This window comes from Helicoverpa armigera, chromosome 16, assembly GCF_030705265.1.
Source record: "Helicoverpa armigera isolate CAAS_96S chromosome 16, ASM3070526v1, whole genome shotgun sequence".
Taxonomy (NCBI): domain Eukaryota; kingdom Metazoa; phylum Arthropoda; class Insecta; order Lepidoptera; family Noctuidae; genus Helicoverpa; species Helicoverpa armigera.
Window position 1 is genome coordinate 10,758,371 of NC_087135.1, and position 27,972 is coordinate 10,786,342.

At 36.5% G+C, this 27,972-nt stretch overlaps 1 protein-coding gene across 1 annotated transcript in view; it reads right to left on the minus strand.

The window, feature by feature from the left end:
- The window catches only part of LOC110379565 (dopamine D2-like receptor), a 35,193-nt gene extending 7,315 nt beyond the window's left edge, over nt 1-27,878 (minus strand). Inside the window, 6 exon segments of the mRNA XM_064038585.1 lie at nt 1,244-1,438; nt 4,488-4,600; nt 5,890-6,084; nt 6,407-6,659; nt 10,660-10,772; nt 27,213-27,878. Coding sequence (XP_063894655.1) covers nt 1,244-1,438; nt 4,488-4,600; nt 5,890-6,084; nt 6,407-6,659; nt 10,660-10,772; nt 27,213-27,635 — 1,292 coding nt within the window. The 5' untranslated portion in view covers nt 27,636-27,878.
- Nucleotides 27,879-27,972: the final 94 nt, after the last annotated feature.

Below are 27,972 nucleotides of genomic sequence, written 5' to 3' on the forward strand. Positions count from 1 at the left end.
TAAGAACATTTTCTTTGTTTGTTTTTAATTAACTGGCCTGTCAAATATTATTACCCTTTTTCAAACTTTCAACCCTCTGGGGGGTGTTTTCAATAAATCAGCTATTAAGTAGCTTGGATACTTGAGTCAGCTGAGAAATTGTTATTTTTTATTAGCTTTACATTTTTCTTACATATTAAAAAAAGAAATAATCTTCTAGTTTATGAACAAAAACCTTTAAATAAAGTCTATTGTAAGTGATCGTTTTAATCTATTGTTTTATAAGTTTTAATATTTTCTAGACCATTAATTTGAACACAAAAACTTGCTCTATATTAAAGATTTTATACAGAATCATTCAAGTGCTTATAAAATCTGTTCTTCACAGTTTTAAGACTGTCGATAAAAACTAAGTAATGTAGGCTTATCTGCAGGTCATTTATCATTGTTCTCATGTCTGCTTGGCAGGGCTATTTCCTGAGCCTTTGGGTTTGCACATACATACTTGCAGACTTTATAATGTGATTTATGCACGAATTACCGACAGTTCAATTTGTGATATCTTATTGAAAATGCTGATATCCTTTATTTTAAGAGCAAAGTGATGGTAGTACTTGAATTGAAGTTTTAATACTAACATCACATTTTTTTTCTCAAGATTTTAATACCCAAGTTACAAGTTCAGCTGAAACTTAGGTCCAATTAGGGATATATCATTTCTATCTCATCTCATTCTCATTAAGCTGCGATGCGTCAGCTGCACTAGCTATAGTTTATCTCCGAGATCATTTAGCTCATTTTTATAGCTGATGTTCTAGTTTCAACATCTGGTACAGAAGTACCGATTAATTGTACAAATGGTACAAAAAGTGCCTATTAGTTCTGAGATGATTGAATGGTTCTGGTAATTAGAAAGTTTTTTCGAAAAAAATGTTAGTCGTTGTAATTGGTTTACATGTGGCTTTGTTGTTTATAAATTGGTTAATTCGTTTTTGTGTGATATAAGTTTTTAAATTGACTATCACGTTTTCGGTGGCACTGATTCTTCTATCCTTTTCATTTTTAATAACAAAACCATAAACACCTACATCCGTAACATTTTGTAAGAGCGCAGTAGACAATGTTCTACCTAAACCAATACGCTACGCAGTAAAACTTTCGATTTTTTTACATTAATAGAGTTATTTCTGACGAATTATACTGCTTAACCCTTCTCCAACACACTCTTTCTATTTCTTTCTTAATCTAAAAATTTCTTACTTACTTCAACTCAGGCTTAGGCTTGGCAGCTTCCGTGCTATCTACCGTGCTATCTTCTGGCTTCTTCTCCTCCTTATTGGTGGGGGAAGCAGGGGGGGTGTGCTCCTTATCAGCTTCCATGTTCGAGGGGGCGTACCCCGAGTCGTTGTTCGTGTTGGGGTCCATCATTGGAATGGGGGAAGCTAAGTTCGCCATTATTCTGTAGAAAAAAAAGAAATATTTCGAATAAGTCTATCAACAAATAGATTTTAATAAAATTGATGTAGATGGATGCATGTTTGTTATTTGGCATGCTCTCATGTTAAAATATTGGACGGGTTGTGGGTAAATAAAACATTTTTTTCAATTAATCTTTGACTGTATAACAGTTTCATTTTATCAAAGCATCTGAACTATTTAGTATGACAGATGAAAAAGCTAATTTTACTTAATTACACATGTACATATAAGGAAAAAGTTAAAGGAGAGGCTGACAGTCAGTCTAACCAAGCATATACCTGAAAGCACGAGTAACTGGGTTGACGTTGTCAGATAGGCAATAAGACCATGTAAAACTGGTGCTTAGCTGCATGCTGTTAAAGTGAAAGCAGTGGAAGCCGTCCCCAACATAAAGGGAAAAGTCCAGGCAGATGCTGACAAATTCATTTACAATTTACTAAATACCAAGTAACAGTATTCAGAAGATTATGAGGAGAGCTATACAAGCGTATTGATGTCACAACATCAAGGAAACTTAGTCTAGTTTCTAGTAAACACTAATCCGTTAGAAGCAAGATGGCGGCCACAAATCAAGTTAAACAAACCGGTTCGTACTGGATTTACTATCAACACGACTACTGATTAATAGATCTGTTTGTTTGCTCTACTGCGGGAAGGTATATTTTAAGTGTTTTTTCCGTAATCCAAACTAATATTATAAATGCGAAAGTAACTCTGTCTGTCTGTCTGTCTGTCTGTCTTTTCTTCACGCCTAAACTACTGAACCGATTTGTGTGAAATTTGGTACAGACATAGTTTGAAACTTGAGAAAGGACATAGGATAGTTTTTATTACAAAAAAAAATAAAAAAATTATTCCGGACATATAGCGCCATCTATTGGTCAAATCAAAAATCTGCTGGTAGTCACTATTCCACGCGAACGAAGTTGCGGGCAAAAGCTAGTTACACTATATTTTTCATGTTAAGAGTGCCTAAGAGCTCCTATTTTACCCACTTATCTGTTTATGAAGGTTTTAAGAAACTTGTATAAAAAATAAAGCCTGTTTTTTCCACTAGTAGAAAAGTTTGTAACAAAGTAGATTCAAGTTAAGACTTTTAGCTACTAGGTATTAAGTATTTTACATTATCAGAAGGAGAATTTAATTGCTTATTTTTTATTATAAATAAAGTTTTCTAAAATTACAACCTCTTACATTTAGATAGATCTAAACATGGAATCTGACCTACAATTATGGCACAATTGAATAACCTTACTTCTCCAGACTCTCAAAACAAAGTCAAAGGCATTACAGAAATCAATGGAACTTTCCAGAACATTGGCATCATAACAGGCTCATAAAGTCACATTTTCTCTTAGTACAGTCGAAGAAAAAAGGGCTCTACTGGATTAAGAAAAAAAATATGTAAGATTTTATTTTGCTAAGGTTCGTTTTGCGAACAGAGTGTAAGAAGAAACCGACCTAGTTGTTGTTGTTTCGTAGGGCACGTTGAACTATAGGTCCCGGCTACTATTGAACATCATTGGCAGTCATTGCGGTTAGTCAGAGCCAGTAAGTCTGACAACCAAGGGGTGTTAGGTCGCCCGGGTAACTGGATTAAGGAGTTCAGACAGGCAGTAGCTCTTTGTTAAACACTGGTACTCATCTGCATCTGGCTGGTTAAAAGCCGACCCCAACATATGTAGTTGGGAAAAGGCAGATGATGATGATGTTCCATGATATTTAAGTGTATTTTACTCCTGAGTTAGAACACATTTGTGGTCGACTGTACACCTGATACTTTACAAAATTGAACTTTTCAATATGGCGATAATTTTTTGAAACCAACGGCCCAATGTGAGTGCACTCGATTTGCTCAAAAACCTTTTGAAATATTGTGGATTTTCTTTGTGAAATGAGATGAAAGAAAACTCTTAAGTGCAGGTTAATTTGAAGGTTCAGTATCTAGAGGTTTATTCGAAATATTTTAGTCAAAAATGCAGACTTAGGTATCTTAGGTAAATGTATTTTTTATTTTTGGTTTTCTTTTTTTTTTTTTTGCCATATCAAATAAACAATATTTAATTATTTAATATATATACAACATACAACTAACTTATTACCTAATATATACACTTACTATAAATAAAAATATTTAGCTTAGCGATATCCTTATTGGAATTTGTTTTTATTTTCAGCCCTAATGCTGAAAATAAATGTATGTTAGGATTCTATTTCTAAGCAATAAAAGTTTATTTTGTACTAGCTGTTGCCCGCGACTTCGTCTGCGTGAGCAATATAGAATTTCCAATTTCGTTTATTTAATCATTCATTGCTCAACCCCCGTAGGTGATAGCGTGATAATATACAGCCTATGTGTTGAACCGGCCCCCAGGTAATAGTCATGCAAAATTTGATTGAAATCCATGCAGTACTTTTTGACTTTATCCGGGACAAACATACAGACAAACAGATAAACAGACATACAGACAAAAATTCTAAAAACTACATATTTGGGTTCAGAATCGATTATGGATCACCCCCCAAGTATTCTTTTTAAAAAATATTCAATGTACAGTTTTGTCTTTCCTATCATTTTATTATATGTATAGATATAGATTTCGTAAAATATTTAAAAGGCGTAACTTCAATTATTATTTCGAGCAACAGCTAAAAGCCTTAAGTAAATATTTTAGAGTTAGAATTGAAAACAGTTATTATTGTTATATTTACGTAATCTTCTGTTTATTTTATCAAAAATTAACACAAATGGTTGTAAGCCAATTTATTGTGGCATTTAAAAGCTTGTAAGAACCATGTGAACCCTTTTGATATTTGTAAAATAAATTCTCGAAGTAACAAAAATAAAGCTCGATACAACAGGTTAGAATAAATTCGTCCTAAAACTTAATACATTTTGTATTTTCGAACAAAATAATCAGTGATTTCGTGTTAAAATAAACCACTGTCCATCATTCATTTTAAATTCAACACTTTCGAATTTACATGCACTGCTGTGAACAAATAAAATAATTAACTACTACACTCACAGTCCAGTTTCCTCAACCACAGCAGCCAGCATGAACCTAGCTGACCTGGAGTTCACCAGCTCCTCGGCGTACGCACCCATCTCTGTTCTGCCAAAGCTGGAAGAAAGAGACAGCTGTAGTATGAAGTTTCTATACAATTTCTCAAGTATTCAGGGGTTCTAGGCGGATCACACACAAAACTAGACATTCATTTGTATACTCATTATAGATAGGGGTTAAATATAATAATCTTTAAATCTACACTACTGTTTTGAGTTTCTTTGCTTGTTCGAACGTTCAGAATCTCAAGAACCACTAGTGTTAAGAATTACAGGAACTACAGCTCCAATTTGAAAATTATTTTTCTAGTGAGGTAGCCCATATATCGCTATAGACAGAGGCGACTTCTTATCCGGGCGCTTAGTAGTTTCTATGGGCCAAGGGGTGAAAACACTGGCGAAGGCTAGTTATTAATATTTGAAATTAACAAGATTTTTTGAAAGTTAGTATTTCAATTTCATCAATATTAAAATGTGGGCGCTTTTAGCTAATACAGCTCAGGCATATAGTGGCACTGGCAAAAGGTAGTGTGTGATTCACCCAAGAGTCCGATATATTTATGGTCATGTTTACTTCTATTACTCAGTGCGGGTTTTCTGAAAGTTTTTGTACGAGAAGTAACATGTGAAAATGTTCGAGCTTTTGGCAAAATGTTTGGGGGAATTTCAATTCTTTGGCGAATGGGAAGGAAGTCCTTTCAAAGAGTTTTCTTATGAATGTCTTTTGATGCTTTTAGACTAAAAATACTATACATAGAAGTTAAGTTTTATTTTACATGTTAATATCGTTGCCAGCTTTGCAACTATTTAGCTGAATAGAATAGCAAGGTGAAAATATATTATTTTCATTTATCGAGTCTAAATAAAATACTACAAAAGGCAGACGCTACATTAGCTACCTACGTGAATTCACATGCACCTCTCTATTTACTTTTTTAAGCCGGTAATCAAACCCAGTATGACTTACTCCTTCTAGTGACTAGACCAATACCTCTTATTGCATACACTCTCTTCTATACTTACTTCTCATCATCTTCATCCTCATTGCTCCCCGACGCGGTGTTGGTGGGCGCGTCGTTCATGGAGCCGTCCAGCCGCTGCGTCTGCGCGACGTTCTCTATCACCACGGCCGCTGTGCCGCTGGATACAGCGGAGCTTAGCGCTGCAGACGTCTTCTCTATGCGCTATAGGTACTTACTTCTCATCATCTTCATCCTCACTGCTTCCCGACACGGTACAAGGATCTTATTGTCAATAGCACCAGGTAGATCTTCTATACTTACTTCTCATCATCGACATCCTCATTTCTACCTGACGCAGTGCAAGGGTCCTATTGTCAATTTTACCAGGTAGGTCTTCTATACTCACTTCTCATCATCCTCATCCTCATTGCTCCCCGACGCGGTGTTGGTGGGCGCGTCGTTCATGGAGCCGTCCAGCCGCTGCGTCTGCGCGACGTTCTCTATCACCACGGCCGCTGTGCCGCTGGATACAGCGGAGCTTAGCGCTGCAGAGGTTTTCTTGGCTATGCGCTGCTTTTTCGCTCGCTGTCTTATTGCCTGAAAAGTTTTATGTATGTTATTTTGGCCCATGAGTTTGTTACTGTCTTCTCGTTTTATGTGTAAAAGTGTGGTTTTCGATTAACGTATGATGATTGAATAACCATCTGTACTATTTATTGCTTAAAATATAAAGCTGAAGTGTTGTTTCAAAGCGCTTATCTCAGGGTCGACAGGCCAGATTTGAAAAATTATTTCAGTGTTACATAGCCCATTTATTTAGGGATACCTACTTTAGATCCTGGTGCGTGAGGTAATTCCCGAGAGAAGTTAGTTTGAAACATTATTTACCAATAGATCTTTAAAAGACAATCAAACTCACCTTAAAAATATTATAATACAAAAACATCATGATGATACACGGTATATAGAAGGACCCGAGCGACGAGTATATGACATAGTCCTTATTATTGAACAGACAGTCCCCAGGCCTCCGGTCCGCTGTGTTGTTGAGGCCTAGGACTATAGGAGACCCTATGGCCCCGGAGACGAGCCATGCGACCCCTATCATGGACCAGACTCGGGCGTTGCTTTTGTGTTTCGCGTATTTTATTGGTTGGGTTACTGCTATGTATCTGTGGACAAAAGAATCATAATGTTAGTATATCATTATAAAGTAAAACTTTGTTCGCAATTATTGTAGAGTTTAGCTTAAGTGATTCCTAGGGAAATTCCAATCGCTTTGCCTCTTTTAGATTCTAATTACGGAGGAAGGAGAAGGAACGTTTGTTCTTCATGGTCCTAACAATATATTCTTCATTTCTAGATAATGTATTTAATCAAAAACAGAATAATGGAGTTCATCTCATCTGGTTTGAAATAATATTTAAATTTTATTTCAACATACTTTCAATATTAAGGACATACCCCGATATGTAGCAAATTAAATACTCAGGAGCGTAGATCTAAACATTCTAGACTCTGTATACCGCACTACGTATCGATGCCCAATAAACACAACATATCACTACTTTCCACGTTTATTTATTTTAATGAGGACACCCATTAACCTCAAGCTTCTCTTAGCACATCAGCTCGATATAAGTGTGCTGGTTGAATAGCTGCAAATGAGGCGTGGAGCTTGCTATCGCTCGACCCACTGACTCGAAGGCTGTGTAACAACGAGGCAATTTCAACACACAATGGATGGCCTGGTGCCATTATATTCGATGTTATAATGTGAGAGATTATTTTGGAAGGCTGATCGGATTTCGTTTTAAGATGATAAAAGGGGAATAAAGAGGGTATGGGGGGTATTGTAGGTAAGCGTTTTTGTAATTATAGGTTTGTGGTTGTTGGAAGGAATGGGCGTTTTGTTGTATCGTGATATTTCGTAGTTTCGTTCTCAATTATGATTTTTTCACGACTGGCAAAGAATGGAACTATGATAAAACAGATTATAAACCCCTTCGTAAGTCACTCATGATCATTTCTAAAAACTTTTTACAACTTATGGAAGTTATTGACATATTGTTTACAGAAGCAAATTAGGCACAAACGTAAAGTCGGGGTTATCTACAACACGTTTAAAAAATCAATTTACTGTACCTACTTTCATAAATAGTTTGATCAATAAATAGTTTGTATTTGAGTTTGATATATATTTTCTAAACGAAATCATAGCCCACTAGAATCATTATCATCATGATTATTCACTTAAAATCTATTCCCATTCTATCTAAATTTTGATCGAAAACCGCAATTACAATCAGGAATCTAATTATCTAAATCCATCGATATTAATGAGCTCATAAGCACGTGAATGCATTACCACTGTTCCTGGAGCTTTTAATTAAATGTGTGATGGGGACAGCTGATGTTGTTGATAGGTAGTTCAGTTTGAAGGTCGTGGGTTCATGTCCTGGTAATGTGATGAGACGACGAGTTCTTGGGGAAAGTTGCGTGTTTATGCAGAGTAGTTTGGGTAAAACTTGATGTAAATCTATAATAATAATTATAAGGCTGAAGAGCATGTTTGTTTGAACGCATGTATATCAGAAACATCCGAACGAAGTTTAAGATAACACTACTTGTTAGAAAGGCTTAATGCTACTTTTAATCCGGGGGCACAGGTTAGCTCCCCCGGGAACAGGATAAAATCGGTGGAGGAAATTATTAATAGATATTTCTCGCTACCGAAAAATGGCTTATAAGAAAGCCAGAAAATAGCTGGAGCCCCAAATCCAACTTCCATTTAAAGATCAGCAGTTTCAACGCGAAAGTATTATTAACAAATCAAACAAAGTTACTTTTCGTTTGTCAACCTCTTTCCTCTCATATTTAATTGCTTCAATTTTTTCAGGGACGTGTGGTATTTATGTAGGTGTACAAAGAACTCAATTAAGAGCGGTAAGGAACAAAAATACAAGGTAATTAACATACTCATACCTTAAAAACACAAACGCACTCACGTGTCACAAAATTTGGAATTTCACGTAATTAAGAGTAGGTACCTACTGCCGACTAAACAGTCGGCCGACAGTTTGTTCGGGCTCATAAATTAGTAGGTATGGAGTGCAATAATTAATGATCAGGTATTTGGCCGTTATCAGACCGGGGTAAAGATAGTAAGTATTTCATTAATTAAATTCGCTAACAAGTTGACCAGCCATATCTAAAGCTACTGATATCTATGGCGAAAACACATATTGTTCTATACATATAATATGTTCGTTCATAAAAAAGGGATCTGCCCGTAACATTCTCACGGAAAGTAAAGGAATGAAAGAAAGAATGATGAAATAGGTGTCCGCCGAAATTGGACGGCGAAGGGCCGACAATAAGACGTTTTTTTTTTACTTGAATTGGAACGGCTGGCTTATAAATTGATTTCAGGAAGAAACTGAATTTTGTTGGTTGGAAGTCGTTTTACAATGACGAGGGTACGTCTGTTGGTTTGTATGTCTGTACTATTGCGTGAAATTGATTTGTAAGCCATTAAATAGTAGTTCAGCAATTTTATCACACAAACAACATAAACGTCAGTATTTTCTCAAATCAACTGATTACTTTAATAATTCTTTATGAAAATCCGTAGTAGGTAAGCAGTTTCATTAGGAAAACTGACGTTTACATAAATATATTGTTAGTGAACTTGGGCCTAAATGTACTGAAAAGTAAGAAGCTGACACAAGAGCGATTGATGAGATTTCAAAATAAGGGCAGGCACTGTGAGAGTACCATAATTTATTAAGGTTTTAAATGTGGAGTTATTCAGGAAAGTTCTAATTTAAGACTATGGAAATATAGACATTTAATATCTAAGGTAAGAATCTCTTTTACTAAAATGTTTTTTTCACGTAAGCCACTCTAACAATCTTTTCTGCACAAACATTTTCAACCAACATTTCAAAAACAAAAGAAAAACTCATCATTCTAACCTCAAACAAGCCTAACCACGCCTGTCTTTTAGGGGTCCTTACAACCCTATTTAGTGGAATTAGTCGCTATAATAAATTGCCTACACGAGCCAGACACTCGCAACAGATGCCAATAATTAAAGAAACGCCGCCAGATGGCGTGGTGATCAACATCCGACGTTTGTATTTTGTATTTATTTGGCAAAATAACCGGGTGTTTTGGTAATCTGATTTGTTTTGTGGGAAGTTTACATTTTAGGTTTGTAAAGTTTTAAGGCACGTGATGTTTAAATTCCTATCCTCATATTTTTTATTCATAATCCTTGCGTATTGATGTTATAGTGCTGAAAGGATTTAGGTAAAATTACACAAAAAGCCTAAGAACGGATGTAGCCCTCAGTTCAGGATGCGGTTAGTAGGTCCTTTGGGAGCTGGATGGGACCGCGAGGTACAGCTAAAAACTAGTTAAAATAAGCCCAGATTTCAAAAAATCTAGAAAATCGCAGAAAGGTAAAAAATCTTTTTGTTTGCACCACTATTACAAAGTTTTGTAACTAACTCTAAGGATCGGATTCTTGAACAAAACGTAAAAATGGTGGTTCTATAAAAATAATTATTTTTGCTTCGAACGCTTGAAAGGTTGTCTCAAAGGAGTAATGTTAAATAAATGGACAGTAGGCTATAGGTATTCAAATGGATTCCTCTGAGACCGGCCGTTATAGTCTGAATGCGTTCAGGCCTTTATCGAAATGTATTGTGAATTTAGTTCGAACTACCATAAAGACATTAGATACCTATACAGAATATTATACGATAGAGCTTTTGGAGATCATTCTTCTGTTTATTGATATTCTCCTGGATGGAAGATAGTAAAAAAAAACATACTATCATTGAAACAAAAATATAGAATATTCATAGATTGGAGCTTTTTAACACTAAAAAGAAACATCAACCGTCTTTTAAAAGGTTACAAAGATACCGGCTGTAGTGCTAGATTTAGACCATTAGTCTGTTCAAAGTGATTGTTCAAATCTAGCACTAAAACCGACTTCCTAAAAATAATTAGTTTCTCAATTCGGAGGATTTTTTTCTTAAGCCTAAAGTCAAAATATTTTTTTATTAGCGTACCAAATTACATCATACTTACCAAGTTTTATAATTAATCAGCAAACGCTTATCTACTAATACATAAAACAAGTAAATGCGTGTGACTCACCTGTCAACAGATATGGCGACTAGATTGAATATGCTGGATGTGGAGCAGATGACATCAATGGCGATGTAGCAATCACACACCACGGGCGGGAGACCCCATACACCGTGGTTGAACTGTGGGAGAGAAAACTATGGTGATTAGCAGAAAAATAGTTAACCCTAACGGTGCACGTCTGTGGCATTCCGAAGCCACGAACGGCTATATGTGAATAGATACGGTATGAAAACATTCCCTCCCGCTGTGGGTTAGCAGCGTGAGGGAGTGTCAGACTCTTACTGATTAGAACCCATCATTTTCCTTCGTAGGCCTTCTATGTACCATTGCCGCGGTAACTCTTTCGAACAATCCGTGCTGGACCCAGCACTCTAAATACGTCGATCATTGGCCGTAGGTATGTGACTTACGCTTGATTTGGAATTCCATCTTGAGGGTGTGTCCAGTATGGGCGGATGTACGCGAATGCGAAGCGATCCGAAGCGAAGTCAAGGTTATTATTATTCACACTGGAAGATCGTTTGGTCACGTAGGTCATTATCTTAAAGAGAAATCTACTGTTTTTTGATTTCATGTAGTGCCACTTCGCATTCGCATCTACATAGATAACTCACATAGGACACACCGTAAGAGCAATTTCTCGCTCTGGCCTACCCACTACAGCGTCTGTCAAGTCTCAAACAAAACATAATGTAGGTTCTATTCGCGTTCTATTATTCTCAGGGGTAATAAGAGAGAACATCATCCGTTTATCCTGCGAAGAAATGGCCTTTATGCGTATCTTAAATAGCTTTTGTATGGCTGCGTTAGGAAATAAACAGAGCATATTGTACCTACGTAAATATAGATAGATAAGTAGTAAATGGAGTATTTTTTGTGAAAATGAATAAATAGGTAAACCAAATATCATGTAATATTTTACTACAATAGCTTTTTTTAAACTAGCTTCTGCCAGCGGTTTCACTCGCATCCCTCGGAAACCTCTGCACGAACCCGGATAAAAAGTCGATAAATGGGCTATCTAACACTGAAAGAATTTTTCAAATCGGATCAGTAGTTCCTGAGATTAGCGCGTTCAAACAAACAAACAAACGAATTCTTCAGCTTTATAATACATATTAGTATAGATATCACAAATATTTCCTAGTAGTAGTAGGCCTTTTGAAGTTAATAATATTTTGTGTCGAAAAATATCGACTTTAAGAAAGTTAACCGTCCATAGACAAGATGACAAGACCTTTTCCCGGATTACATGAATAAGCAGGAAAATGTTGTTGACAGGTCAAGGTCAAAGGGCATAATGTAAATACGGTTTGTAAGATCACATGGTGTAGAATAACATGTCTTATTATTTGGAAATTTAGCTTCTGGCAGCTAACTTCCTACTGGTCGATGAGAACAGCTTAAGCACTCCTCAATAAATGTGCGACGATGATGATGATGACTTTCTTTTTCTCCTTATAATGTCAGCTGCAGGTTTAGTCACCAAACAAGCCCAGAGTTATCCAATCCGCCTGACGGCCTCTTACTTGGCATTTAACATTTTAAGAGATTAGCGTGTTCAAATAAACTCTTTCAAAGATTAACAATGTTAGTACACTATTTGTTGTTGTTACAGCCTTTTTATCGTCCCACTGCTGGGCACAGGCCTCCTCTCACACGGAGAATATTATTACACTATTAGAAAGGTATATTCTTAAGGCACCACAATCTCCATTCCTATCATCGTCACGAAAGCTGTGAGCGAGTTGATTCTAGTAACCCCACTTACGTGAGGCATCTGCAGTGTAAGCGAGCGGAATAATGGACAGTAACGAGCCCGTCCGTCAGGCCTGGGCGGCAATTGTGCTGGACACAGAGCCCAACGCCTCTCAAATTATTGCATTTGAATACAACTTCAGCTTTATGAATAGAAGCCCTGGTACAGGTGCATGGAAGTTTCTGTATTAAATTATTTTGTGAATATAAACAGATTGTGAGCTATTTTGAGCTGTAGCTTTTGATACTGCTGTGTTTGAGCAAATGTATTATTGTTCGGAAAGATTTGTTCAGCAACGTTTTGTAATAAGTTAATCGTGGCCACAATCCATATCAGCTTTCGTATCTGATCGATATTTAATATGCTGTGTCATACCTAATCACATTAAACCTATCACATATACCTACTTTAAACTATATCATAACGGATTTAGATTAAAAAAAAAATACCAAATCCATTCAGTGGTTTAGCCACAGGAATTATTTTTCGTTTCATAATTTAGATTTAGAACATCATGCGTAAAGCTGAGATAGGGTCCGTTCAGACAGACCGGCTCGGAGAGCAGAGCAAATTCTTAACACGTTGAAAATTGATTACTTAGTATTTGAAGTAAGGTTTATCCCACCCAAAACAAAGATGTGAAAGACTGCCAAGTTCTATAATATGGGAATGCTTCGCCTATAAAAGAAGTGAGATCTGAATAAGTACCAAGTTCCATACACATACCTCAGTTAAAAATAGTTACTTTTTAATGATGATTACTTGGCAAGTTTTCATACACCTTGTTATAAACCTACTAAACGCAATGAATCAAGTATTTAATTTTCTATTAAAACTTGCCAAGTAATCATCATTAAAAAGTAACTATTTTTAACTGAGGTATGTGTATGGAACTTGGTACTTATTCAGATCTCACTTCTTTTATAGGCGAAGCATTCCCATATTATCGAACTTGGCAGTCTTTCACATTTTTGTTTTGGGTGGGATTTCATTTATTTTTGTAAGGTTGTTTATTTTATTTTTTCTTATGATGAAGTTAGTTAAAGAAATGTCTCATTTATACTATTTTTAGATTTTTAATATGCACTATGTTTCTTACAAAGAAATGAACTAGATTAACTAAATGGACTAGATTTACCAACTGACTGACATGACATGTTATCATATATTATGTTCGTGGATCAAAGTTACACATTCGTTATTTTCGAAAGTGATTCACACTTGGCCGTTTTCAGATTTTTACTTTACTTTGACTAAATACAAACCTTTGTACCATTCGAAGATATATTATATAAATATAGATAAATTTAGTTCGTTTTAGTTCCTTAGGGGTATAAATTTACACCGGGTATAAAACACCTTCATTTTTTTGAAACCGACTCACACTTGGCCATTTTCAGATTTTTCCCTTTACCTTGACATAAAGACCTACCTCCATGCCAAATTTCAAGTCAATACGACCATTGGAAGTGGTCTAGGTTTTTGATGAGTGAGTCAGTGAATAAGTGAATAAGTGAATAAGTGAATAAGTGAATCAGTGTATAGTAAAAATAGCGATTTTCTGACGTCAATATCTCAAGACCTACAATAGGTATATTAATGAAATTTTGTATTTTAGATAAGTGAGGGGGTCTCAACAGATACTAGAAATTTGATATGCGTAAATAAAATAGATTTTGATTTACAGGGGGGTCGAATTTGGCCCGAAATGGTTCGTGTAATATAACCCACGGCCGGTGTGTCGCCTTTTTTGCTCGAACTTGGCGGACACACTGCCGTGTGTCTAGATTTTTGCATGCGCACTGCTTTTGTCATTGAGAATGCTCCAATGCGCTCGGTGTGAAATAATAAGAGGAGCCGACCGGCTCCGATCGTGTATTTTTTCTTGACGTTTGGCTCCGTTTGCATGCTCTTTAATGCTCGCGCAGCCGATCGGCTCCGGTCTGTGTGAAAAGAAAAATGCGCGCCGATGCTCTCCGACCCGGTCTATCTGAACGGACCCTTAAAGTACGGAAGTGTCAATGACCCCAACTAGCGATCAAAATAAAGGCTGCCGTTCTTAGTAAAACCACAGATTACTATAATGGCAAAACCTTTATCTAAAAGAAGAAAGAATATTTGATTTTCTGTGTAAGTAGATACGTCCTGGCATTTTGTTTCTTGAAAATCTGAGCTATGCTATGCTACCAATTTAAAGTTTATGGTGTTCTCTCAGGGTGTTGGTGGTGTATTTTAAAGGATGCCAGCTTCTCTTAAAAAAAAATCCTCTCAATGTGTTGTTAGGTCTTTCGATCAAATATTTATTAAAACCCCTACTAAAAGTAAGGGAATAATAAAAAAATCCCAAAACTCATAAAATATGCAAATCTCATACCATAAGAATACCTCATCTCATACAAAATTAATTTAACAAAGGTATGAAAAACTCGCACGGTGTTATTTTCGACATAAGCTCTTTACGGGGCCTTTTTGGGTCCCAGTGGACCACACAGTCCAGGTGTGCCCTGGCGTGGGAAGCGCATCGCTGGACAATTCGAGGATTACGAAAAGAATATGAAAAATAAAATAATAATATAATTTTTTTGCCTATATTCAGAATTATCATGTTTGAAGACCATTTTTGCAGTTCTTCTAATAGACTTGCGAAATCTGGGCTCACTTGTTTAGAACGAACAATTGGTTTTGGAAACAATTAGGGAAATAATTAATGGGAGGGAAGCGGCCTACTCTAGTACCAAATAAACAAGCTAGTCTATGTCTGTATTTCGTATATTCGGGACTATAAGGTGTAATTCCTGGACATGGGACAAACCCGGATTTCCTGACCATCTGGCAACCCTAGTCCCAAATGAGCCGGCAACAGTTATACTCGCGTGCATTGTACGTCAATGATAAGGTTATCTAAAGCGGATTATATTATACCTGTGAAAGGTATGGTAATGATCATTATGGTGTTATGACGATGAGGTGTAGGACGCTCGTAGGTAGGCAGGGTGATGATGATAAGCGACCGACGGGGGTTGATGTTTGAAGTCGTGGTGGCCTAGTGGGTAAAGAACCAACCTCTCAAGTATTAGGGCTCGGGTTCGATTCCAGGTCAGGCAAATACCAATGCAACTTTGCTAAGTTTGTATTTACTTTCTAAGTATATCTTAGACACCAAAGACTGTGTTTCGGATGCACGTTAAACTGTAGGTCCCGGCTGTCACTGAACATCCTTGACAGTCGTTACGGGTAGTCAGAAGCCAGTAAGTCTGACACCAGTCTAACCAAGGGGTATTGGGTTGCCTGGGTAACTGGGTTTAGGAGGTCAGATAGGCAGTCACTGGAAGCCGACCCGAACATAGTTGGGAAAAGGCTCGGAGGATGATGATGACGACAGCTGAAGAGCCAGCTTCGTGTACCTATAAATTAATGAACGCAGAAGTTGAATGCGTTGGCACAAGGATACCTTATGTACGTATAACAGATAACGGTCAGTGGGTTGTCTTAGGGGCGGAGTAATAGACTCGTCCTTATCCCGTGGCTTCACCCGCGTCCCTGGGGAACTACTACCCGTACTGGGATAAAGTATAGCCCATGATACTCGGAAGAGTGTAGCTTTACAACAGTGAAAGAATTTTCAAATCGGTTCAGTAGTTTCGAAGCCTTTTAGATAGAGTAGAAACGAACAAGAACATGGTTCCTATTTATTATTGAAGTCTAGCAGACAACTTTACAATGTAGGAGAAAGAGTGTGAGATTGTGACTTTTGGCTCAATCGAGGGCCCAAGTTTGAGTGATGAAAATGAAATCGGAAAGGGTTTGATTTAACCCTCAATCGATGATCAAGAGTACACAACTTTGTTATCGTAAAGTAACATTGAAGAACTTTTTTCTGCGTATTTTCCTTTCCTTTCATACTACAAAGATTCTTAAATGAGTGAGCACAAAGTACGACAAATATGAGAAGTGAATAACAAACTCAATACTTTATCTTGTTTTTCCATTCCCGCAGTAAAAATAAATGTTATTTTCGCAATGAATTTGCAACTATTCAAAGGCGCTTACAAAGGTTCAATGGAATAAAAATATTATTACCGTGAATGTAAAACTTCAGCCGTGCATAATACCCTGTTTGTATAAAGTTTCACGGGAAAATGAGCCTTATTGTAATTTCAATACAGTTTATTTTGTTTTAATGTATATATCTATAATCATTATGAGTATTTGCATTCGTTTAATATTGACGTACTTAATGTTTAATTATTTCTGTGTTTGCATAAATTGTCATTCATATACGAATATGGGAGCCCAGTGGAGAAAGAACCAATCTCTCGACTATGAGTATAAGTTCGATTCATTCATTCATTCAAGCACATTAAAATGTAGGTAATTTTAGGTCCTGGCTGTCTCTTGCACATCATTACGGCCAGTCGATACGAATAGTCAGCAGCCAGTAAGTCTGACAACCAGGCTTACCTAGGGTTTCCCGGGTAACTGGTTTGAGCAGGTCAGAAAGATTAGACTGGACCCTAACATAATTGGGAAAGGGCTAGGCAAATGATTATATGAGAATGTTATTCATTACTAAAACTACTTTTTAATTGGAAATCCAATCTCTTTTCCGAAGTAAAAGTTTGTAACTTACTTTCAAACACAATACTTTGTAACACTATTTAACTAGGACATCAACTATCGACTACCAGTGGGATCAAATTCCTAACTCTACGTTGTACGCTCATTATCCCCTATCCTACCTGTCTTCGATAGGCAAAGAACGCGTAGCTTTAATTCATTTTATAAAGCTCGAATGTATTTTTATGTAATGTGCACGTATGTATACTATGTTGTATGAGAAAGATGGACATGAATGAAATTGAACTAGATAGCCTACAAAAAAAATTGCAAATACTTTACTATTATACTTAACCTCTTCCAAACCTGATAAATACTATGCTAATAACCACACCAAAATCGGGTCAGTCACAAACATACATACATCCCAAACATACAACACGTACAAAGGTCAGACTGAGAAACCACTTCCTTCTTAAGACGCTAATAAAGCAATGTCTTTCTGAGCGCTACTTCGATTGACATTCAACTTAAAACTGATAGCACTTAAAATGGTGTAAAAAGTAATTCGTAATCCTTTTTTTTACCAAAACGTATTAATCCATTAATCATACCCACTGCAGAACTTCTGATCATTACAAATCTTCATTCAATGACAAAAATCAGGTAAAACTCGCTCCTCGTCTAAAACCCCCATCGCCTCTCATTCCTAACAGCCTAGTACACACACAACGCAGGTCCTACAATCCGTATGACGTGTGACGTCACATTAGGGCTTATCCACGCGCTGCAAATGAGCTCGCTTGATTGATTAATTACGTTATGAATGAGCTGTTTGATGAAGGTAGATGTTAGGTTTCATGTGTTATTGGACGGAGTGTGATGAAGTAGGTATGTAGAAGCTTCACAGGTTACCATCAATGACCTGCGTGGTGAAGTGGCGTTGTTGCGCAACGCTGTTTCCATAAGTGGGTCATTAGATATAATCAATGTGAATACACGTCGCGGGGCGCAAAATGCGTCGGTCATCAGTTTCGAGTCGGCGAATTCGAGTGCGTCACCGATCGCCGATGTCGCTGACGATGCACCCCGCCCCGCCGCCGCCGCCGTTGCTGTGTCAACACCTGCGGCCGAGACATGCGTAGGAACATTGACCCCCAAACGCGCCTACGCGGCAGTAGCAGCCACCAACAAGCCCGTTGTGACGCAAACAAAGCGGGCCAAAGCAAAAGGGGGTAAACAAACCCGCGGCACATCACAGCCACAGACTGGTCCTAAGAAGGACATGTGCGACAAGGATGGCTTCATAAAGGTTGAAAGGAGAAAGAAGAGGCCACCTTGCAGGAATCAGTGCGGTACCGCACAAACTGGACCCAACATCCTGCTGCGTCCTGCAGTACCAACGACGCAGTTGTACGTGTCCCGTCTACATCACACCACGACGGTGGAGCAGATCGTGGAGTATGTCCGGTCCAAGACCAACTGGACCTTGAGAGTGGCGAAGTTGGAGTCGCGCCACAATACGAACTTCAATTCGTTCATGGTGCGAGTTCCAACTCATCACATCGAGACATTCCTCAAGGAAGAGTTTTGGCCGAAAGGTGTCGTTTATCGGAGGTTCCGAGGATGGCTACGCGACACCTCGCAGCGTAACACGACGCCGACACTTCGTGTACATTAGTTTTTAAGTTACTTATATAAAATATGTATTAGTGTATGTTTTAATGTTATAATATTTGTGTATTGTATTTTTCTATGGGCCTTGATGCCTGATTCAAATAAATAAATAAATAAAATAAATAAATAAAAAATATGTAGTTGGGTACCATGGTAGAAATATGATGGGAAGTTGAGACGCGGTTGTAACAAATTGTAGGAACGTGTTAATTTATCGAATGTATTGTCAGAATCAAAGCACTCATTATATATTTTTAAATCATAGCAAACGATACGTCTTGTTTATTATGGATTCACACCGGACCGCTAATCACCTTCATTTGTTTTCATTTTGTATTGTAGTACCTACAATATGTACAAAGGAGAAATTAAATTAATTAATAGTAATTTACTCATGAATCTGGCCACCATTTCCCATCTTTCTATTTACATTTCTTTAGCTTTTAGATATAAAACCGACCACAAAAACGTACCTTTTCACGTCACCTCATCGCCCCTCCATTACGAATGAGCATCACATACAAATTGAGAAGTGCCATACAAACTACCATCATTTCATTCAAAGACGACTGACTCCATACAAACACAGTTCAAATATATTCTGTTGTAAACAGTTGTGAAGCTACGTACTAACGTTCGTAGCAATGTCACTCACACTCACATGTGCTCGATGCACGACTGATACTGATAGCACCGAGAGAAGAACATAAAAGCTCGTCGATGCTCATGATTGTTCGAGTGATATTTTTATGAACGTCAGTAGGTAAAGTCGAAGTCAAAAATCGTTTATTAAAGTGGGCTAATTAGATTAGCACTTTTTAACGTCATAATTACAAAAATGACTGCACCCTCAAAAGCCACTTGCTAGTGTTGTGGCTGGAAAGAACAAACTTCTCAGCAACACAACTGTCTATTGCAAATTAATTATTAATATAATTTCACAGGTAGCTAGGTATGCACAGGTAGCTTCACAGCTGTTTACAAGAGAATGTATCTGAACTGTGGTACAAAGATGGCTGACTCCATACAAAGTTGGTCACATGAATGGTATTCAGTTCGCGTTCAAATGGCATATGTAAATAACTGTGGAGTCTCAATGCTGTTAGAACTTTAGTTTCTGACTCCAATGTAGAGGAAGTCGGGAATTGGATTTTATTGAAGGTTTTGAGGTATTCATAGTAGACAGTTCACTGGAAATATAAATAAGTTGGACCTTCACATGGACTACAAAAGCTTTTATCTACCTAGATGACTGTTCGAATGTATCACAACAACTTCTTCGCACACCCCTGTAAAAGGGCAGTAAATAGCCTTCCCTTATAAATAGGCTACGTATAACACTTAACTATTTTTCAAATCGGATCAGAAATTCCTAAGTTTAGTGCGTTCAAACAAACTCTTCAGCCTTGTTATATAACTATTGTTACTAATTGTTTCGAGTATTTATCCTCTCAAAATTATTATGATCGTAACATTAGATTCCTCTCTATAAAACTTCTTCTGTAAAAACTGCTCAAGGCCAATGAAAGATGGCTCTTAAGTTACACGGTTGAATTCACCATTGATCAATGGAGTGACCACTGAATTATAGCTTTTAGTCAAAGGGGAACCTTTTCTATCAGTGAATGGACGACTCAATCGGAACACTTACTTCTTGGCTACACTTTAGAGCAGTCGGCAATTCTTCGGGCTACTTTTGTGACTAGAAGTGTAAGTTAAGGAAATCTAAATTAATATTATAAGATATAGAAAGGATTTCATTAGAAATAAGCAGTAACTCTGTACTATTTTACGTTATCTCTACTTCTTTCATGTATTCACTGTGTTAATTAATAAAAATGGTTAAAAATATAATATAAATCCATTTACATCCACCAATGACTGTGTTTCGGATGGCACGTTAAACTGTAAGTCCCGGCTGTCATTGAACATCCTTGGCAGTCGTTACGGGTAGTCAGAATCCAGTAAGTCTGACACCAGTCTAACCAAGGGGTATCGGGTTGCCCGGGAAACTGGCCCGGGTTGAGGAAGTCAGATAGGCAGTCGCTTCTCGTAAAGCACTGGTACGCAGCTAAATCCGGTTAGACTGGAAGCCGACCTCAACATAGTTGGGAAAAAGGCTCGGAGGATGATGAAATCCATTTATCGAGAGAGTTAGAGACTTTATTCGAATGCATGAAATAGTTCCTAAAATTTTTAAAAAGCCTTTCACAGTTATTGAAGAAGGACCAGATGCTTTATAAACACGCAGGATAATTCTTATGAAAAGTTGGATACCCAAGGTACCTATAGCGGCTATAGCAAAATATTTCATTGTGTATATTGTCTCCATTTTACCCAGTAGGTATTGTGACTGCCGTTTCACGTATTTATATTAAGTAGATAGATCTGGGTTTGACGTAAAATAGATTAAAAAAAACGCGCGACTGATATCATGACCTATAACATTCAGAGATATCACATTTAATTGAATAACTTTAGACATCAGAGATTTCTTTTATTGTTTTAGTATCTGCGAAGACATAAAATGTTTTTATCTGATATCTATCTGAAAGTAATTACAAACTTGGGATAACTGAGTCTCATAAAGTTTTGAGAGCCAAAAGATGGCTGATAACAATGTAAGTAGTGAGATCAATGACCGATTGGTTTCAGAAAGTAGGTAATAACATTGTGATCTGATTCTAGACTAGTGGGGAATAAGAGGTCAATAATCTTGGGTTCATTTAGAAATTCTATCGTTAATTTTATTGAAAATGCTACTAATTAATTGAAAAAGTTGAGATGTAGAGTTATTGCATCTTTTAGTTGGGTATGTAGTTTTTTGGACTGACTTTCAAAAAGACAATATATTTTTTGGTTTGTTTGTTTGTCCCCTAAAGGCTTCAAAACTTCTGAACCGATTGGTAAAATACTTTCGTTGTCAAAAAGCTACCCTCCTCACGAGTAACATAGGCTGTATTGTATCCCGGTACGGGTAGTACTTCCTATAGGACGCGGGTGAAACCGCTTGACAATAGCTAGTGTTTTATACCTAATGACTCTTCAACGTGATTACACTAAAGACAATTTAACCCTAAAATATAATAACAGTGCTATTAAGTCGGACTCCACTCGGGAACATTTAAAACTGGTATTCGCTATCAGAAATCTGAAGTCGTTACAACTTTCAGACTTAAATTGTTCGTCAGCTAAATAGGTCACAAATTAACTCAAGTTTAGTGTTAAAAGTTTTGTCTTAATCTATTGTAAGTGTGTTAAATAATGGGAACTATATTTTTTGTCACCAAAATTTATATCTGTCATCAAGTTGTATCACCTAATAAATAGATCTATCGCCACGAAATATTTTCGTTCTCAGATAAACAAAGAGTGTTCCCAGGTATGAATTACCAAATTATTGTTAATATAATGTGTAAAATATGAGATGGATTACCAATAAAATTGTAGTGCATTACATGAATATAAACTTAGTTCTTATAATAATAGTTTTATTACTTAAATAATAGCTTGGTGCTCAAAATGGTAGATCTGTCACCAAATAAATCGATTAATCGATCCCAGACTACGACTTTTTATTTGTTATTTTGTCACCAATACAGTAGCTACATTTTATTTCGTTCAGTTATTAAAATAATGTATTCGTTACCAATTTAATACATCAGTTTATAATTTTAATGATTATTTTTCCGACCCAAATATCGACCAATAGAATTGCACCATTCGACGTCACGTGGTACAACCTACATGGTATTATACTGAAATTTTTTGAATATTTTCTCTGGTCGTTGCTACGTCAAACTGACAGGTTGTGGCCGACATTTGGGACGGAAAAATAATCTCCCGAATACCACACGAGCTTCATAATTATCTGGCATTTCCCTCAAGGTTCCCTGCAAACAAATAAAGTCGTCAAGTTTTTCAGGAAAAATCCCGAATACCCGATAATTTTGAAGCTCTTGTGGTATTATATTGGTATTATAAGTGAAAATATGTTCAAAGGGAAGGGAGAGTGATTTTGATGACTACAAAGTTCAATGGTTCAGCAAATGAAGAGTGGGTCAACCGCACAATATTGTTTGGATACATGAAAATGTAACTGCCCTGCGTTTTACAAAAATTATATGTGCAAGCATATTATCGGATTAGTCATACGCTTAAAGCTGGCCAACCCCCCACCAGAAAATTTACTTATCGGCCAGAAAATGAAAAGGGGGCGCCCTTCAAAATCCAAACCTGCGCTGATTATTCAATGATTGTTATTTTTAACAATGAATATTGATTATTTTGACTTTAATTAAGTGTTTTATTTACTATTCAGCTAGAAATTTAATTAAAATATATTTATACTACCTGTGGAAATTAAGACCCTTGGGGGAGGCACATGGCCAGTTAAGTAGTAGACTCTTTTGGTTGAAAGGACTACCATCATACATTTTTAGACCTTCATGAAATGTTCTAGTGATATAATATATGATTTATTGGTGATCTCTTTAAATTAGTTTGCTTAAATACTTTTAGGACAAACCTATTATAATACATACAAACCATTCATTTGGTACTTGACCCCATATCTCCGTGATGTTCGGTAATTTATTGTGGAATTGATTTTATATTGATTGGTGATACATTTTGGTGACAAATCTACTATTTTGAGGGCAAACCCTATTATTTAAGAAACACAAAATGAATTAAATTGGTGACAGCTTAAATCATACCCTTAAATAATGTTCCGTGGTTACGGTTCTTCTTCCCTATTATCGAGTGGAGGTTTACACATTAATGGGCTCTAGTGTCAGATTTTTCTAAAATCCACCTGACAGTCTTCAACGTGGAATTGTACACACAATACCGCCAACTTTCAGACTTCGAGTTGCACCTCATCCAGGAATCGAGCCCCGGAGAAAGCAACCAACAGCACAGTGCCAAGAGTTTATTGAGTTTAATTCGCAAATTAAATTCGTACTTAGTAGGCAAGTTAATTTGGTAGAGTGAGGTAATCACCATAAAAATCTAACAATAAACTTTCGACCCTTTTCAGACGAACTATCAAACTTTTTAGCCTTATCCAACTATTTAACTACTAGATACTAACCTATAAATTACTAACACGTTAACATCGAGAAAACCGCAACACCCAGTAACAATAATTACAATAATCTATTATTGTCGCTTTTACATAAGTATAAACAATACATATATAGTGTAATTGTTACTAATTCACCACCCACTGAGTTACAAAGGAACTTAATTTGAACCTACATTGTTGGCTATGTAATTTACTGGCATTCCTTACACATTAGTTTAGGTTCGTGAATTATGTTGCTCTATAAATAGATAGAAATGTGTGCTTTTGCTATTTGGTTTAATGGTAGGTAACTATTTCTATTTTAAACTATTCGGTGATAAGATAATTTCTATAACAAGAGTGGGAATAAGCAGAGATGCTGTACCGACCGCAACTGAAATTGGAGTAAAGGCAGGAGATCGATGACGATGATTTATTTATCTATACTAATACCTATACTAAAGTGGAAATTTTTTGTTTGTTTGTACCCTACTAGGCTCCGAAAGTACAGAACGGATTTGAAAAATTCTTTCACGGTTGCAAAGCTACACTCTTCCCCAGTAAATGCTATATGTTATCCCGGTATGGGCAGTAATTTCTACGGGAAGAAACCGCAGGCAAACAGCTAGTCTATTGATATATTTTTATCATACTTTTTGTCAAGGTAAAGAAAAAAGACTATTGAATAAAACTCTATAGTAAGTATGATTAAAAGTTTGGATGATTGATCATGTTAATAGCTCTGTGTTCATTAATTTAACAGGTGTGAGACAAAGTTAATTTTCTACTATTTGCCAACAACTCGAAAACAAACAAAACTACAACCACTAACCTAACGTGTCAACAAGCGTTTTCATCATAGATTAACCCTTATCTCGGCAAAACAACTAAATTGTTAGAATCAACCCTACCCGCTGATAACTCGTAATTGTCGGTCAAAACGACCGACTTGGTTATTAGAGGGTTAACTTAATGAACGTACTGTTTGACCAATGTGATCGCGGTGAAAGGGTTAAGTCGTTCCCACTTTTGAGGTAAGGCTTTGATTGGCTTGTGTATTTTAGGGTAATTAGCCCCGGTTTTATTGGTGTCTGATAAAGTACCAGTAAGTTAACTGATAGGTAATTTAAGACGGCCAGATAAAGACTGCTTATGATTTTTCATATATTGCTATACGAGATCTGTGAAACAAAGTTATTATTTATCTGTCAGATAATATTCTTGATACCCTATCAGAGACTTTATCAATGAAACTGGCCTTTAGGACTTTCTGCACAATGATGACCAGTGGTTGGCGTATCTACCTGCCACAGTAGAAGTCGCGGTTTCGATTCCCGCATGAGTCAAACAGTAAGTAGTTTGAACACCTGAATAAACAGTTTGTTTAAATATGTCCATATACATAGATAGACATAGGAAACGAAAATGTTTACTTGCCTCATTTTTAATCCAGCCTGTCAATTAAAAATTAATTGAATATAGAATATTCAATTTTTAGATAGTCTATTTACCTAGGAAGGCTATTTATGACCAAGCTAATTATCATACTAAAATATGATACTCCAACTCATGTTTCAATAAACACAGCTTTGATATAAACATGACACGCATACACAGACATAAAGTTCAAACAGTGGCTATGAATTACAATTGGAGCTATTATTACTGCTCATGTCGTATCTAGCATTATGCCGATTGGATGGAGTTGGCTGTCGTTTGAATAATAAACGCTCATTTGTTATATTAATAGCTGCCTTTGTAAATGCTTGTTAATATCAAAATAGGTTTGGGGTTTGTATCACTACGTATCATATAACGACGTCCCCCGTCTTATTTGTCTGTAAGCTTGTTCAAAACTCATCATCATTATCATCATCCTCCGAGCCTTTTCCTAACTATGTATGTTGGGGTCGGCTTCCGAAGCTTTTTTCCCCGAGTTTGACAATAGTTATATAGATAGACAACTACCGATTTGCGAGTGTCATTGGCTATATTTTCTCTACCAATGTAGGAAAAGTAGATGTCATAGTAAGCATCAAAACATGTCTAGTTAACGTAAGTCGAAGTGGCTAAGTGGTTTTTAAGAACTGGTCTCTCTAGTGTGGGTTTGGAGGTTCCACAACTCGTGTAATTTTTCACTGACATACGTACCTACATACTTCCTAAGTACTACTAGAAACCTTGGGCACCAATTACTGAGTAAAAGTAAAAAAAAACATCGAGGAATCTTGAACTCTGAAGTCTGAGATCGCCAATCCACCTCGAGCAAGCCTATAGCGATCAATGAGCTCATTCCTTCTCCGAATGAGAAGCGGAATGAGCTCTGCAGTAGTATAGCGCAACGGTTCATAATGAAGAAGTTTACTTAATCACCTTCTGCAAAGCACGTTTACCTTCCAAAACACTACAACAAGTACAAAACCCTTCTCTAACATCATGTACCTACTACCTTATAATAAAGCAGTGAGCCCACTATGGCGTTAATTACCGCATAATCCGTGAGACAACGGGTATCGCTCTCCGCCACTCTGTGCCAACAATACGTGCGGATTTACACAATACCCTTGTATTAGATAGCATTATGTTAATATACTTTAATATACTGCTTTTTTTGTCGTAATTAAGGAAGAAAATGTGATATGAAATTTAGTATTAAGTACATATCTATACTAATATTATAAAGAGGAAAACTTTTTTTGTTTGTTTGTAATGGATAAACACAAAAAGTACTGGATGATTTTAAGAATTCTTTCGTCATTAGAAAGCTGCACTATCTGCAAGTAACATAGGCTGTATTTTATCCCGGCAGTGGTTCCTACGGGACGCGGGTGAAAGCGCGGGAAAAGGCTAGTTCTATATAAACTTGAACTCTGGTCTTAAAAACTACCAACTTTAATGCTACTTATCTTTAAGCCTAATGCTACTAATCTTTAAAAGTGTGTTATATGATATGGTTAGGTTATATTGTGTTTGTTTAATTCATTTTGTTGTTGGTTTGATTGAACGCGCTAATCATAAGAGTTACTGATTTGGACTGATTCTTTTTAGCCAGGTTCCACGAAGTTGTATAGACTACACAAAGCAGCGGGAAATAGCTGAGATTTTTCTATCAATTTAGAATTAATATATTTCTGTCTGCTAAGCAATTAATTTGCGATATGATATTCTTTTGATCTTAATATAACTTTTATAATTAAAGAAGTAGATGAAACAAATGTGATATTAAAATAGTTTTTCTTACGATATTAATTTTAGAACAAGTCTAGAACATTAAATATTTGCAAAGTCATTTTTGAGATGTATTTTGATTACTAATTAGGTAAGTATCACGCCTAATTAGAATATTCGAGATAAAAACTATATTTAGTTTCACTTGGTCGTCCGATTTGACATTATGATTCCAAATTTCCAATACGATTGCCATTATTGACACGCAAATGCTATTTTTTCGCAGGATAAAAGAAACACATAAAATTCAACTAAAGTACTAAAACTCACCAAATAATAAACTCCAAACGGCATAACAACGACAGCCACAAGTAAATCAGCAACAGCCAAACTCACTATAAAGTAGTTCGTCGCAGTTTGCAGACTCCTTTCTCTCGACACACTTAGTATCACTAAAACATTACCGAATAAAGTCAGCAAAGGAAACACTAGCAACGATAACGCCCAAAAGTTATAGTCCACATCACTACACGTTCCATTTTTAAAAGTACAATTCGAATCACTGAAAGTTTCGTTGAAATAATCGATGTTGAAATCGGAATCGGTATTATTTGTATCGATTGAGTATCGATATAAGAATGTAGTGTTAGGATCTGGGGGTTTTACTTCGAACGATAGTTTTGAAGAGTTCTGACATTCGGTGGTGCATATTTTTGGTATTGACATATTTTTTATTAGGTTCTCGTGTGTCATTTTAGAGCTTGTTTCAAAGCTCTGTAAACCAATTCTTCTACATCTTATATTTATATTTCAATTTTTATGAATTCGTAGTGCCGTTATGCCATACCCACTTCTCTCGCACGGTTAACTTATTCATAAATCTTCCCATTTTGTCATTTATTGTATTCCATTTTTATTGTGTTAAGCAATTTATTTTCATTTGCGTTCTGTGTTCGGTTGTACAGCTAGCCTCCATTTTCATTGTCTGTACCTGAAACAAAATTGTTTTTCATTATAGATGAAGAATTTTTGAAATGAAATGGTAGCGAAGGAACAAAGGTGGTGATTTTCGTAACGCCCAGTCGATTGG